Here is an 11722-nt window from a genome sequence, read left to right on the forward strand (position 1 = left end):
AGATCTCCTTCGCATTCGACAAAATGATAGCATGGTTGATACCCAACAAGATAAGTCTTCTTAGGCCTCGGATGATTGCCTAGAGCTCAGCTTCTGAGGAGTTAATGGCATTGCATTATTGTCTTTCTGCAAAGCAAACATTGTGTGTGTAGGAGACTATATATAAATCTATCGAGGCTGAAGTCGTTGTTGGATTTCAAGATCCATCAACTATCACAATGGAGTGAGATGCGAGGGGTAGATTGTGGGTGGGTGTCATTTTGTTCAAATTGGTGGTGAAACTGAAACCATTTTTTAACTTTTGTATCTAGAACATACAGGTTGGCTTTTCTTATGACTTCAAGGGGGTCCGGGGACTTCCCTTTGAAGGTTACTTCATTTTTGTGATCCCATATAGCCCTCAAGATGGCTAACAGTCTAGCCAAGGAGAAGTCTGTGAGGCTTTTCATTTCAAGGTTCCTTTCAATTCACCAAGATAGGAAGTCTGGTGTTCCTGAGAGGGTGAAGGCATCTAGGTTAAAGCCAATTTGCACTGACAGCTAGACTGCCCTTGCTAGGGGACACTCGAAGATAAGATGCACCTGTGTTTCCAGTGCAGTGCCACAAAGGACACAAAAGGAGTCCCCCGAGTGTCTTAGGAACCAAATTGACTGCTTCATTTTTACGCCGCTCATTAAAACTTTCCATCCAAAGAGTTGACATCGAAGGGGGGATTTTGTGGTCCATAATTTTGACCACCTGATTTGTTCTAGAGTGGGACCCACAGTTTCGGAATTTGAGAAACTTCTGTAAGCCGATTGAACCAAGTACTCCCCATCCTTTGATCTTTTCCAAAGAAGCTTGTCCTCTTGGCTTTGTGGGGTCAAAGGGATGTTTAGGATAGCTTCAGCTGATGGACCTGTGAAGACATGGTATAAAGATTGGGAGTTCCAAACCCCCTAAGAAGTGATGAAGTCTTTAACCACCCAATTTCTGACACTTGGGTCCTGCAGTTGTTGGGGCTAGGGTTTATTGGAGGGAAGGCTTGGGATCCAAGGATCATCATGAGAGTTTATGCGAGTTCCATTCCCCACTTTCCAACAAAGATGTGGTGTGAGACTATTTCTGATACATAGGATGTTTTGCCACCAATACAAGTGAGATCTCCTTGGTTGGACTTTAAAGATGGACTTGTTCCTTAAGTATTCTGCTTGAATTTGATCCTCCCATAGGTTTCGCTCTCCTGTTAGCAGCCACCAAAATTGTTTTGCAAAAAATGCCTTGTTCATTGGTTTTGCTTTCCTGAGGCCTAGCCCCCCTTTAGATTTAGGTTTGCAGATCCTACTCCAAGGGATATTGTGGCTTCCTTGCTTGCTTGTTTCACCCTGCCACTAGAAATTTCTTTGGACTTGGTCCAGTCTCTTCAAAGTCTTCTTTAGGAATAACAAGGTGGACATTTGATAGACAGGTATATTCTGGGCAATTGCTTTTAGCATGGTAGTCCTGCCTACTTGAGAGAGCACTTCAGTTTTCCAAGTGTCCAATTGGCTTTCTGTTTTTGTAAGAATTTTCGCATGAGGGCCAGTGCTTCCTCTTGCTTCATCCATCCAAGCCCAAGTACTTCATTCTGGGTTGCATTAATTTCATGCCTACCAGACGGCCCATGAGCCTCTGATGAGTTCTGTGTGTGTTCCTACTAAAAACAATGCCTGACTTGTTGAAGTTTATTTGTTGGCCAGCTATTTGCTCAAATTAGAGAAGCGTTGATTTGACAACAATGAGGGATTCTAGAGTGGCTTTACTGACAATGAGGCAATCATCAACAAACAAGAGATGGGAAAGGGGTTTTGAATGCCTGACTAACTTTATGCCTTGCAGCCTGCCTTCCGTACCCTCCTTCTCCAGAAGTTTTGTTAGCACCTGCATTCCAATTATGAATAGATAGGGTGATAGGGGGGCCCCCTACCGGAGTCCCTTGTTAGTATGAAATAATTCAAGATGGCTCCCATTTAGTTTTATTGAGTAGGTGACAGTGGTGATGCACTGATTGACAAGGTTGCACCATTTCTCTGGGAACCCCAGCTTTCTTAGGGCTTGGATGAGGAATTCCCACCCCATTCTATCAAAAGCTTTGGCCATATCAACTTTTAACATTGCCCATCTGGTTTTTCCCTTCTAGTGCTTGATTTTGTGGGTTATCTCCTTAGCTAAGATTACATTATCGACAATGTTTCTGCCTTTGATGAAGGTTGTCTGGTTTGGGGCAATTATCTTGGGAATAAGATGTTTGAGCCTGTTAGCCATTACTTTTGCTAGCACCCTGTAGACCACATTGCAGAGGCTAATTGGATGGTACTGATTTACTGACCCCGCCCCTACTTTTTTTGGTATGAAGACTAGGTGGGTATGGTTTAGCTCTTTAAGTAGGTGTTGGCTGTGAAAAAAATTTACAATGAGTTGTGTTAGGTCGCTTCCTAGTATGTGCCAATACTTTTGGAAGAAGAAGGGAGTGAAACCATCAAGCCTGGACGTCTTGTGAGGGTTCATTTGAAAGAGAGTTTTTTGACCTCTTCTTCTGTTGGTGTGTGAATAAGTTGATCTCCCTCTGATGTTGAGATGACCAGTTGGATCAGCCCGTCCAGAGAGTTGGGATTGAAGTTCTCAGGCTGTCCACATATTTTAAGAGTGTGCTCTTGGAAAGCCTTCCCTATCTATTCTCTCCCGAAGATCCATGATTGGGCTCCTAATTTTAACCATTCGATGTTATTCCATCTTCACTTGTGTTTTGTTTGGAGATGGAAGTATCAGGCGTTTCTGTCTCCTTCTTTGAGCCATAGCTCTCTTGATTTCAGTCTCCATAATTCTTCCTCATAGGCTAACCAACAATTGTACTGACTTTCCAAACCTTGGAGTTCTTCTTGTAAGGCGCCACATTGGTCTTGCTGCTTTGGGAGATGTCACCAAAAGTTATTTTGTTCCAGGATTTTAACTCGCTTTTGATGAACTTTAGTCTTTTTGTAATTTTGAAAGTTGTAGAGCCAGGGGGTTGTTTGTTCCAATTTCTGACTATGATTTCTTGGCATGCTGCATGGTCTACCCACATAGGGAGCCAGGCATACAAGTGGGTAGGGTGTCCAAGAGAATGGGATTGTGATTTGAGTTAATAGCTTTAGATTTTTTGTCTATACGAAGAAAAAGATTCACATGGAAGAGAAGAATAAGACAGCCTCGTGTCTTGGGTTTGTCTTGCAAATCCAAAGCCACAACCGCAAGAAGACTTTATCTTCCCATTAAGAGTTGGAGTTTTCTGACCAACGAATATAAGTTAATTCAAACAACAAATGTAAAATAGCACAAAAAATGGATACTTCCAAACATCCATACAACATTACTATTTGTTGGAATTAAAAGGAAAATAAAAAGCGATTGTATCATCGGCATTCAATAAGGAAAGATGAAAAGCCCTAGACATAGATATCAACTTTCCTCTGAATACTCGATGTTTGAAACTTTCCGTCAACACCATTGTTGTTGCCATTAAAATCCAAAGTCCTCGTTCTGTTGTGGTTTGAACACCGTTGAAAAATAAGTCGGGGTGGGCAGGGACGTCAATCTCCATCCCCTCCCTGCCCGCCCCAACTTTGATAGAAAACTCTTATTAATCCCCGTCCTTCTCTCCACCTCGCCAAAACAATCTCCATCGGGTCTCCGTGGAGGGGGGAAATTACCATCACAAAAACCAAAAGTTCTCATCCAACAGAGGTAATGCCTCGGCAAATACGGGCCCACCTTGTACTCCGCCAAGTATAATTTGTCCTTGTGCACTGCTAGCATAACGGGCCGTGTCCGTCACGGAGATGCCGAATCACAAGAGGACAAAGGGATTTTGCCTAAACATTTATCTCTGACAATTGAACCGTTGATCTGAAACGTCCTAGGGATTTGCATCCTCCGGTAGGACCGACGAAGCATCGGATCCCTAGATTGTCAGATGACTCAGATCACTTCATGTGTTGTGGACTGTTCACCCCGACCGTTGATTCTGAACCCGCTTTTTAATGACACGTACGATTCTTGAATGGCACAACAAATAAGAACCACCTCATTATGGTGGTCCATATAACTAACCCTCGATCAAGGGCTCAGGACTCTTTGGATCCACGTTACACAAAATCTGGACCCATTCATGGGGAACAAGATCAAAATCTGACGGTGAACGTACGGAATCTACACGAACACTGTAGATACAGCTATATTCTTACGCGTGTTAAATAAATTAAGCTTCTTTCCGGAGAGCCCTTTTTCGCACCGAATCTCGGCTACCCGTCTTGGCAAAACCTCTGAAACTCAGGTTTTGGTTCTCCGAGCACCTCTATCATCCGACGAGTTCCAGGATTCTCGATCTGGGTAACGGTTCTTTTACTTTCCTCTTCTTCTTTTCCCTTCTCATCTCTCTATTGTTTTCCGAGTTGTTCTTTGTTTCTTGATCTGCGTTTTCTTCGTGTTTGAATTGGTTGATCTTTAGAGTTTAGATTCTCTGCATTTGAGTGGAAGGTCGTGTGTGTGTTTGAATTCGCATCTAGGTTTTTGGTTCCCGAGAATAGATGATTTGGGTTTGGTTGAAAAGTTGTTTGCCTGTGGTAAGTGTAAATGAAGCTTGCGAATTTTCGTTTTTTCTGAAACCCTAGTAGTATCAATCTATGAAATGAACTTGTAGATTTCTGCTGTTAGAGATAGTGTCGTGGATTATTTGTTGTTTTGATAGGAAATTTTTATTTTTTTTTTCTTTGAAATTTATAAGTTTGGTTTTTCTTTACCTCAGAAGATTATTGAGTCTTATTTACTTATTATATACATTTTCTGATGTAGTTTGGGGATTATCATTTACCTGTGGTTTTGGAACCCTAGTAATATCAATTTATGAGGCAACTTTGTGTGACTAATCTGTTTGTAATATGGTTTTTTGTCGTTTTAACCGGAAATTGCATGCCTGGGCTAAACTTTGAATTCAGAAAGTGGGATTTCTTTCCTGGAAGACTCTCAGTGGGTTTTTGGTGGAAGATTTATATTAAGTATTTTTGGATCTTCTCTTATTCGCTTTGGAATCCTATTCCTACCAACTCATGACGCCAATTTGTAAATTTCAACTGTTAGTGACATGGTTTACTATGAGCTTGTTTTAGTGGAAAAAACATAAATTGTAATTCCAAAGGGGCTTTGGTCTATGATGTTTTAGGAAATAGGACTTTGCTCTTCCCTTTAGTTTTAGAAATATTAGGTTTCTTCTACAGATTCTTTTCTGTTTTCATTTACATGCATATTTGGGAATGGAGACACCAAACATGTGAGCTATTTAATTATTTATTTATTATTTTTTTTTTTTGTGTGTGTATAGTTCATCAAGGAAAAACCTACTTGAGGGTTAATCAAGGAACCAAAGCTGAAAATGAATGTACACGTCCATTTGTCCTATGTACTATAGGCCTTTGTTTTGTTAATATTTTTCCTTTCTCTTTGCTTTTCAGAAAGTTGTTTTTGGGAATTGAATATTGATGAAACGCTTTATTCTTGGATTTTGTTTTCTTGGTCCCAGGCATTTGATGAGTTTAAAGCCATTTAGTGTTTTTTTTTTTCATTTTGGGCTAGATTTTTATGTCATTAGCCTTAGATCGCATAAACTTATGAATTTCCTCGATTTTGCCAAGATGTACTGATCATAACTCGCCATGATGCATGCTCTTGTTGTTCAGTGGTCATGGTGGTGCTAGTTCTCCAGTTTGGGCTTGAGTTAGAGAATCTGGAAATAACTAGTGTTATTATGAGCATGGAACACAAGCCCAGGGCATTTGCACAAATGAATTCGCCATGGGACATAAGGAGGATCGATACCTGTGAATTTGTTTAGTATTAAACAGTATGAAAGAGCTCAAAACAAAACCAAGCTCCCTGAGATTCTCTTATGCTTAATAGCACCAGGCCTTCCCTTTATTTTGTTCGTCACTTCCGACCAACCTGACAAGGATATTGGGATTATGTCACGATAACTGATGGTTCTGAGGTGGCAAACTCATAGTTGTCAAGGCATATAGCCAATTCTAAGTGAGCGGCTATGTAGTCACCCAGTCACCTGTCTAGGCTATAGAATTTTACAATAAAAAAAATTCTCGGTTAGTTCCATAGCTTTATATACTAATCAGCATGCATATAATAGCACTGATCTTTACATTAATTTTCCTCTGAAAGAATTAAGCATGACAGTTCATTATTCCTAAAAATAAACATCATTCTACCCTCAAAAAAATCAACAGCATATTAAATCCATTAATTTCAATATTTCAAACAGATTAAACCTAGAAGCATATGTCAATGCAGATTAAATATGTTAATTTTAATTGTTTATCTTTATAATAAAAATTAATAATTTAGTTTTATTTTATTTATGTAATGGATTATCTGTTAGAAAAGAAAACAGATTAAACCTAGAAGCATATGTCAATGCAGACAATACTAGACAATGAAAATAATTCATAATTAGTTATACACATACTAAACTACCAAGTATTGTAAATTCATTTATATTAAACCTTACCATGTTTGAGACTTGCTTCAGCTTCAATGTAAATATCAGTGTCATCACTTATCAATATGTATAAAGCACTCACTTTGAAGTGTTAATGTAACATAGCTTCAGAAAAATCTGATGTCACTGGGATACAGCAGCTGGGTATTCTTCATCTGATATTATATTTCTGCAAACATATACTGATGCATAAAAATATGGTCGATGCAGTTAGATGCCATTGGGGAAAGGTGACAGTGTTTCTGTGTGGGTGTCTCTGTATGCATACATACAATATACAATAGCTATTGACAGTTTATTGTACAATATATCTTCATGGATGTGATAAATCTAAGTTCCTTATTCATAGGTAGATGGTAAATGCATCAACCAAAGTCTACTTCTAGTTCAAGTCTTGTTCGCAGCAATGCGCTACTTCCTCGCCAGCATCTAAATAGCACTGACAGTGCAATGGGATCTAGCAGCAGAGGGAGCATTATTGAAACTAGCAACAGTAGCAAGAACAGTCCAATTCTGAGCACCAGGCAACGGTTGCGTTGGACACATGAGCTCCACGAACGCTTTGTGGATGCTGTGGCAAAACTTGGTGGTCCAGACAGTGAGTTATCTCAACCAAAGCCCATCTGATTTGAGTTTGGTATATTGTGAATGTGATGTCCCATGTGTGATGCTTGGTAGATGTTGGAAGTGATTGTGAAGTCAATCAGTACAAAATTGTATTTTTTCAAAAGTCTAGATGCATGGCATAGAAATCCTAATGGTGGACTAGAAAGGTGTTTTAGAAGACATTTTGAGATGAGATCTCGATAGCCCATTGCACAAGGTTCTCACCAATGTGGGGTCTGGGGAGGGACAGATATACACAGCCTTACCCCTGCACATAAAAAAGGCTGTTTCCAAGATTTGAACCCTGGTCACAAAGGTTGCAATGGATCAACCCAACTGTTGTACCATAGCCCACCTTCTGTTTCAGAGGGCAACATCTCAGAATCTGGAATTTGGTGTCCAGACTCCATTATAGTTTTCTTTTTGAGAAGTCCTGTTCATGGTTTTCTTTCCTTTCATTTTGTGAGTCAATTTACTGCAACTTGAATCTGAGAAATGATTAGATAGTTTTGTGAATTATTTACTTTATGGAATTACCAAATAGATTTTCTAGTAGTACATAGTACCCAAAAATGTAGATTTCTGGTGGGGAAGGGGATTGTGGTAATTCTTTAATAACATCGATGAACAAGCTTTTCAAGAAAGAAAGAAAAGAATTCCAACCATGTTATCATCAGGAGTCTAAATATGAGGACTTTTATTTAGCCACTTTTCATATTCTCATTTTTATCTTTTTCGTACTCACAGAGGCCACTCCTAAAGGTGTTCTCAGGGCAATGGGTGTATTAGGTTTGACTACATTCCATGTCAAAAGCCACTTACAGGTAAATATACACAGCCATCCTTGAAACATCCTTTCTTTCATGTGTTTATTACTTACATTATATTTCTACCTGTGTTTGAACTCTATTTTATATTGCATCCAGAAATATCGTCTTGCAACACACCATCCAGAACTTCATGGTATGTATCTCTGACCTAGAACATTCTTTTATTAATTTGAAGTAAATTACTGATTAAAAAAGTTATTAAAAAGTGAATTAGGTAGCTCTTTCCATAGTAATAGTAGTATCTCAAGTATGTGTTCACATGAAAAACTTGTGGAAGAATTAATTTTGTATTGTAAATGTAGGAAAAATGGGGAGAGAAGCACGTGCTTTGGTTCAACTAACAGAAGGCTCCTCGTAAGTAGAAGTGTATTTTCTTTTTTGTGTAACATACATTTCTGTGAGCAAATGATCTTAAAATACTTTAAAGTTTAGGAAAACTGACACCTTGAAAGTCCCTTCCATGGTTCTACATTGGTGCACATCCAGGTACTACTGTATTGATCATGAGATGTTTCCCGTTACCTTTTGTGTTCTTCATAACATCCCAAATTATCAAGTAGAACAAAGGGTTGGATGGTTGTAGTTTGTCAACACATTTACTGCTCTTTTGCTTGTTAAAGAGACATGTCTGAGATGATGTGGGGATTTTTTGGCAGTCAGATCCAAAAAATGGACACTCTCAAGCTGCAGGCTGAGGTGCAAAAGCGTCTGCACGAGCAGTTGGAGGCAAGTCTCTTTAAATTTGTTACCGGCATTTTCAAAGTCAAATTTTCTCTTTTCCCTTTTGTAAGTAATCAAAGTACACCATTAAGTATAAGGGTGCACAAAAGAATGATCTGAAGTCTCCAAAAAGGAAAATGAAAAAGGAAAGACAAAGCAAACTTGCATTCTACCCCCCTCTACACCCATGACAAAATCCAAATTGAATTCAAAATCCCTCTCATCTTTGAGATCCAAAACCTAAGGCACAAGGAAGCCATGTAGCATTCACAAATAGTCAAACAGGCTTTCAAGAATTCTTTAATTTTTCTGCATGAAAGAGGGTGAGGGGGGAGTTGATACATCTATGATGTACTTGACTTGGGACTAAGGTACCTTGGCCTTGAAGACCTTGAGAATTGAGATGTGATGGTGTTCCAGATGCCCTCAGGTATATGGACAATTGATATGGCATTCAAGATACCCTTAGGGTTAGAATATATGGTAGGTATAACCAGTGTTTTAAAAGCAAAAGGTGCAAGGAGTGGCACGCGCCTTTTTGAGGCAAGGCACACAATTAAAAAAAAGCTAAAAAATATAAAAAAATATAAAACATAATATTAATAAAAATATAAACTTAAGTTTTAAAATAAATGTTTTAAAAAACCTATTATCTAAAATTAAAATACATAAACATAATATGTAAAGCATGTTCAAATGAGAATTTAAAAATGAAATCAAACATATAAAATATTTTCAAGCATATAAAACCCACAATCTCTTTTTTTCTCATAGCTAATGTGACATATTACATTCCTAATTCTACGAGCCGCCTTTGTGCCACGCCCCTCGAGGCAAGCCCAAACAAGTCCATGTTAGGGCCTTAAATTCTTAGCTTTCACACAAAAAATAATGATTTTATAGTTTTAATTGTTGTTAAGAAGATATTTTATTTGGATGAATGAATGGACAACATTACCAAATAGGGGGTTCTCGAAGCTTTAGTGAGCAAGCGAACTAGCCTCGAGGGGCATGGCATAGGGTTCCGGGGACGGAGCTCCCAGCCCAGCCGCCAGACTCAAAAAAGGAAAAAGCGGAAAATTTTCAAAAGGCACACCAGGCATGCACCTTGTGAATGGGCTGTACCTAGGACTTGGGCGAGGTGCTTACCCTAAAATGTGCCTCGCCTGTGCGCCTGAGGTGCGCCTTTTAAATCACTGAGTATAACTATTCCTTGTGACCCACATACTTTTGGGTACAGGTAGGATACAATATAGGCTAAATCCAACCTCCCCGACCCACATACTTTTGGAAAGCATATAAAATTTATGTATTAGGTGCTGAATTTAATAATATCTTGAATTTTAAGTACATACTTTTGGGTACAGGTAGGATACAATATAGGCTAAATCCAACCTCCCCGACCCACATACTTTTGGAAAGCATATAAAATTTATGTATTAGGTGCTGAATTTAATAATATCTTGAATTTTAAGTGAAGGATAATTGATAATTTGTGTTTTTTTACATGTTTTAATCAAAAAATTGGAAACTTTGTTTTTTATTTGTGTTATTTTACTTATTTATTGCTTATGTATAACAGCAAATAATAGGAAATTAGATGTGGGTCCAAACCCGACCCACCCTACCATTGAATGCAGGGAGGGTTTTGCATTTTCATGTGCGGGTAGGGTTTGGATTCTCAAAATCCAACTGCTACAGGTTTTGGGCAGGTATGGGTTGGGAGGTTTAGGGAGGTGGGTGGGGTCTAGAATTTACTAAGCCCTCCCCAAACCTGCCCTGTTGCCATCCTTGTGAGACAATGTATCTATGAAGAGTTTGCGTTACAATGGAAACTGGTTTTGCCAGTCGAGACAGAAATCTTTCATATGGTAAGTTTGGGGCTCCACATGTTCTTCTGGTCTCTCTAATGGGTTGACTTTGACTTTGACTGGAGGATTGAACAGGTGGTCAATCCAGAGGGTTCCCTGTCAGTGGTTTTGGATCATGTGGCAGAAATAGGGGGGGGGGATTATGTACTTAAATTAGGTAACCATTTTCAACAACGCTGTTCTTGATTGTCATATTCCGTTGGTGGTAGTTAAAAATATTCGAGTATTCCCTCATTGCATAATATAAATTTTTACATTCAGATTTTAGAGAAAATTCATTTGCTTCAATTTCAAGCTTTGAGCCTCTGCATGTGGTGTTCGAGTATTCAATTTCAACCTTGACGCTGTTGAATCATGTCTGGACATGTAGAGCACCTGTCCGTTGATTTATTATTTTTTTATGTTCAAAGTACAACAGGTCCAGAGGCAACTGGAGGTAGGAAAAGAAGACAATAGTAAACCCCCAAAGATAACTGAAGAACAAAAGAGCTCTAGTGATGTTCTTGCAGAAGCATCTGGTGCAGGCACTTCTGTCCCTTTGTTAACTGACGGTTGTCCAGAATCTGAGAAGACTGAAGCATGTACCCCTTCTCCCACTGCATCAGATTCTGCTCCCACCTCCAACTCCCCCAATCAAGAACTTGAGACCCCAGCCCAAGTTGATGCTTCCAAGGAACATCCCCAAGCCAAGAATGCCTCTGCCAGCAAGAGTTCATCCCCAGGTGAGAGCTCAGGTGAGAGGGTGGTGAAGAAGCAGCGAGTCAGTGAAGGCCCAGAATGTGCTTAGTTGGGGTTGGTTCTTAAACACATTGTTTCAAGCTTGGGCTCTGCGCATCTGCAATACTGAGCATTTTGATCTTTATTCCAGGGCATCCTTGATGATGAGGAGCATCTGAAAACATTTCGGGCAGTGTTCCATGAGACTAATTTGTGTGTCGGGTATTTGCACTTCAGGGCTGCTTTAGTTTTTTAATGTAGTCTATGGATTAGTGTGATAATCGTGTCAAAGAATTGGGTGTTCGTTTTTTATGCTATTTTCATACTTGGGTTGAAGAAGGCCATTTTGACCTTCCAACTGTTCTTTCTCTCCATCACATACTATAGAAATAGAACCCTAACGGGAATTTAACAGGTTA

General features: G+C 39.3%; 1 protein-coding gene across 2 annotated transcripts; it reads left to right on the forward strand.

Annotated features, from left to right (window-relative positions):
• The first annotated feature begins 4100 nt into the window (after positions 1-4100).
• On the forward strand, positions 4101-11722 carry LOC148874927 (myb family transcription factor PHL6-like). 2 transcript variants are annotated; one of them, XM_088963887.1, is made up of 7 exons: positions 4101-4386; positions 6913-7157; positions 7913-7989; positions 8092-8128; positions 8298-8349; positions 8652-8721; positions 11005-11722. In XM_088963887.1, the coding sequence occupies exons 2-7, from the start codon at positions 6920-6922 to the stop codon at positions 11371-11373; spliced, it is 843 nt and encodes a 280-aa protein (XP_088820013.1). In that variant the 5' UTR covers positions 4101-4386; positions 6913-6919; the 3' UTR covers positions 11374-11722. The 2 variants fall into 2 exon arrangements, with proteins under 2 accessions (XP_088820013.1, XP_088820011.1); XM_088963885.1 differs by having other exon boundaries at positions 4134-4386; positions 6909-7157.

The sequence above is a fragment of the Nelumbo lutea genome, chromosome 1 (genome assembly GCF_056320005.1).
Source record: "Nelumbo lutea isolate HS-2025 chromosome 1, American lotus-T2T, whole genome shotgun sequence".
In the NCBI taxonomy this organism is placed as follows: domain Eukaryota; kingdom Viridiplantae; phylum Streptophyta; class Magnoliopsida; order Proteales; family Nelumbonaceae; genus Nelumbo; species Nelumbo lutea.

Excerpts from the sequence above, each read along its gene's own strand:
- LOC148874927 (XM_088963887.1), top strand. The coding sequence starts at position 6,920 with ATGCATCAACCAAAGTCTACTTCTAGTTCAAGTCTTGTTCGCAGCAAT. Across the intron at positions 8,350-8,651 it reads CAACTAACAGAAGGCTCCTC|TCAGATCCAAAAAATGGACA; the intron begins GTAAGTAGAAGT and ends ATTTTTTGGCAG. Across the intron at positions 8,722-11,004 it reads GTCTGCACGAGCAGTTGGAG|GTCCAGAGGCAACTGGAGGT; the intron begins GCAAGTCTCTTT and ends AAAGTACAACAG.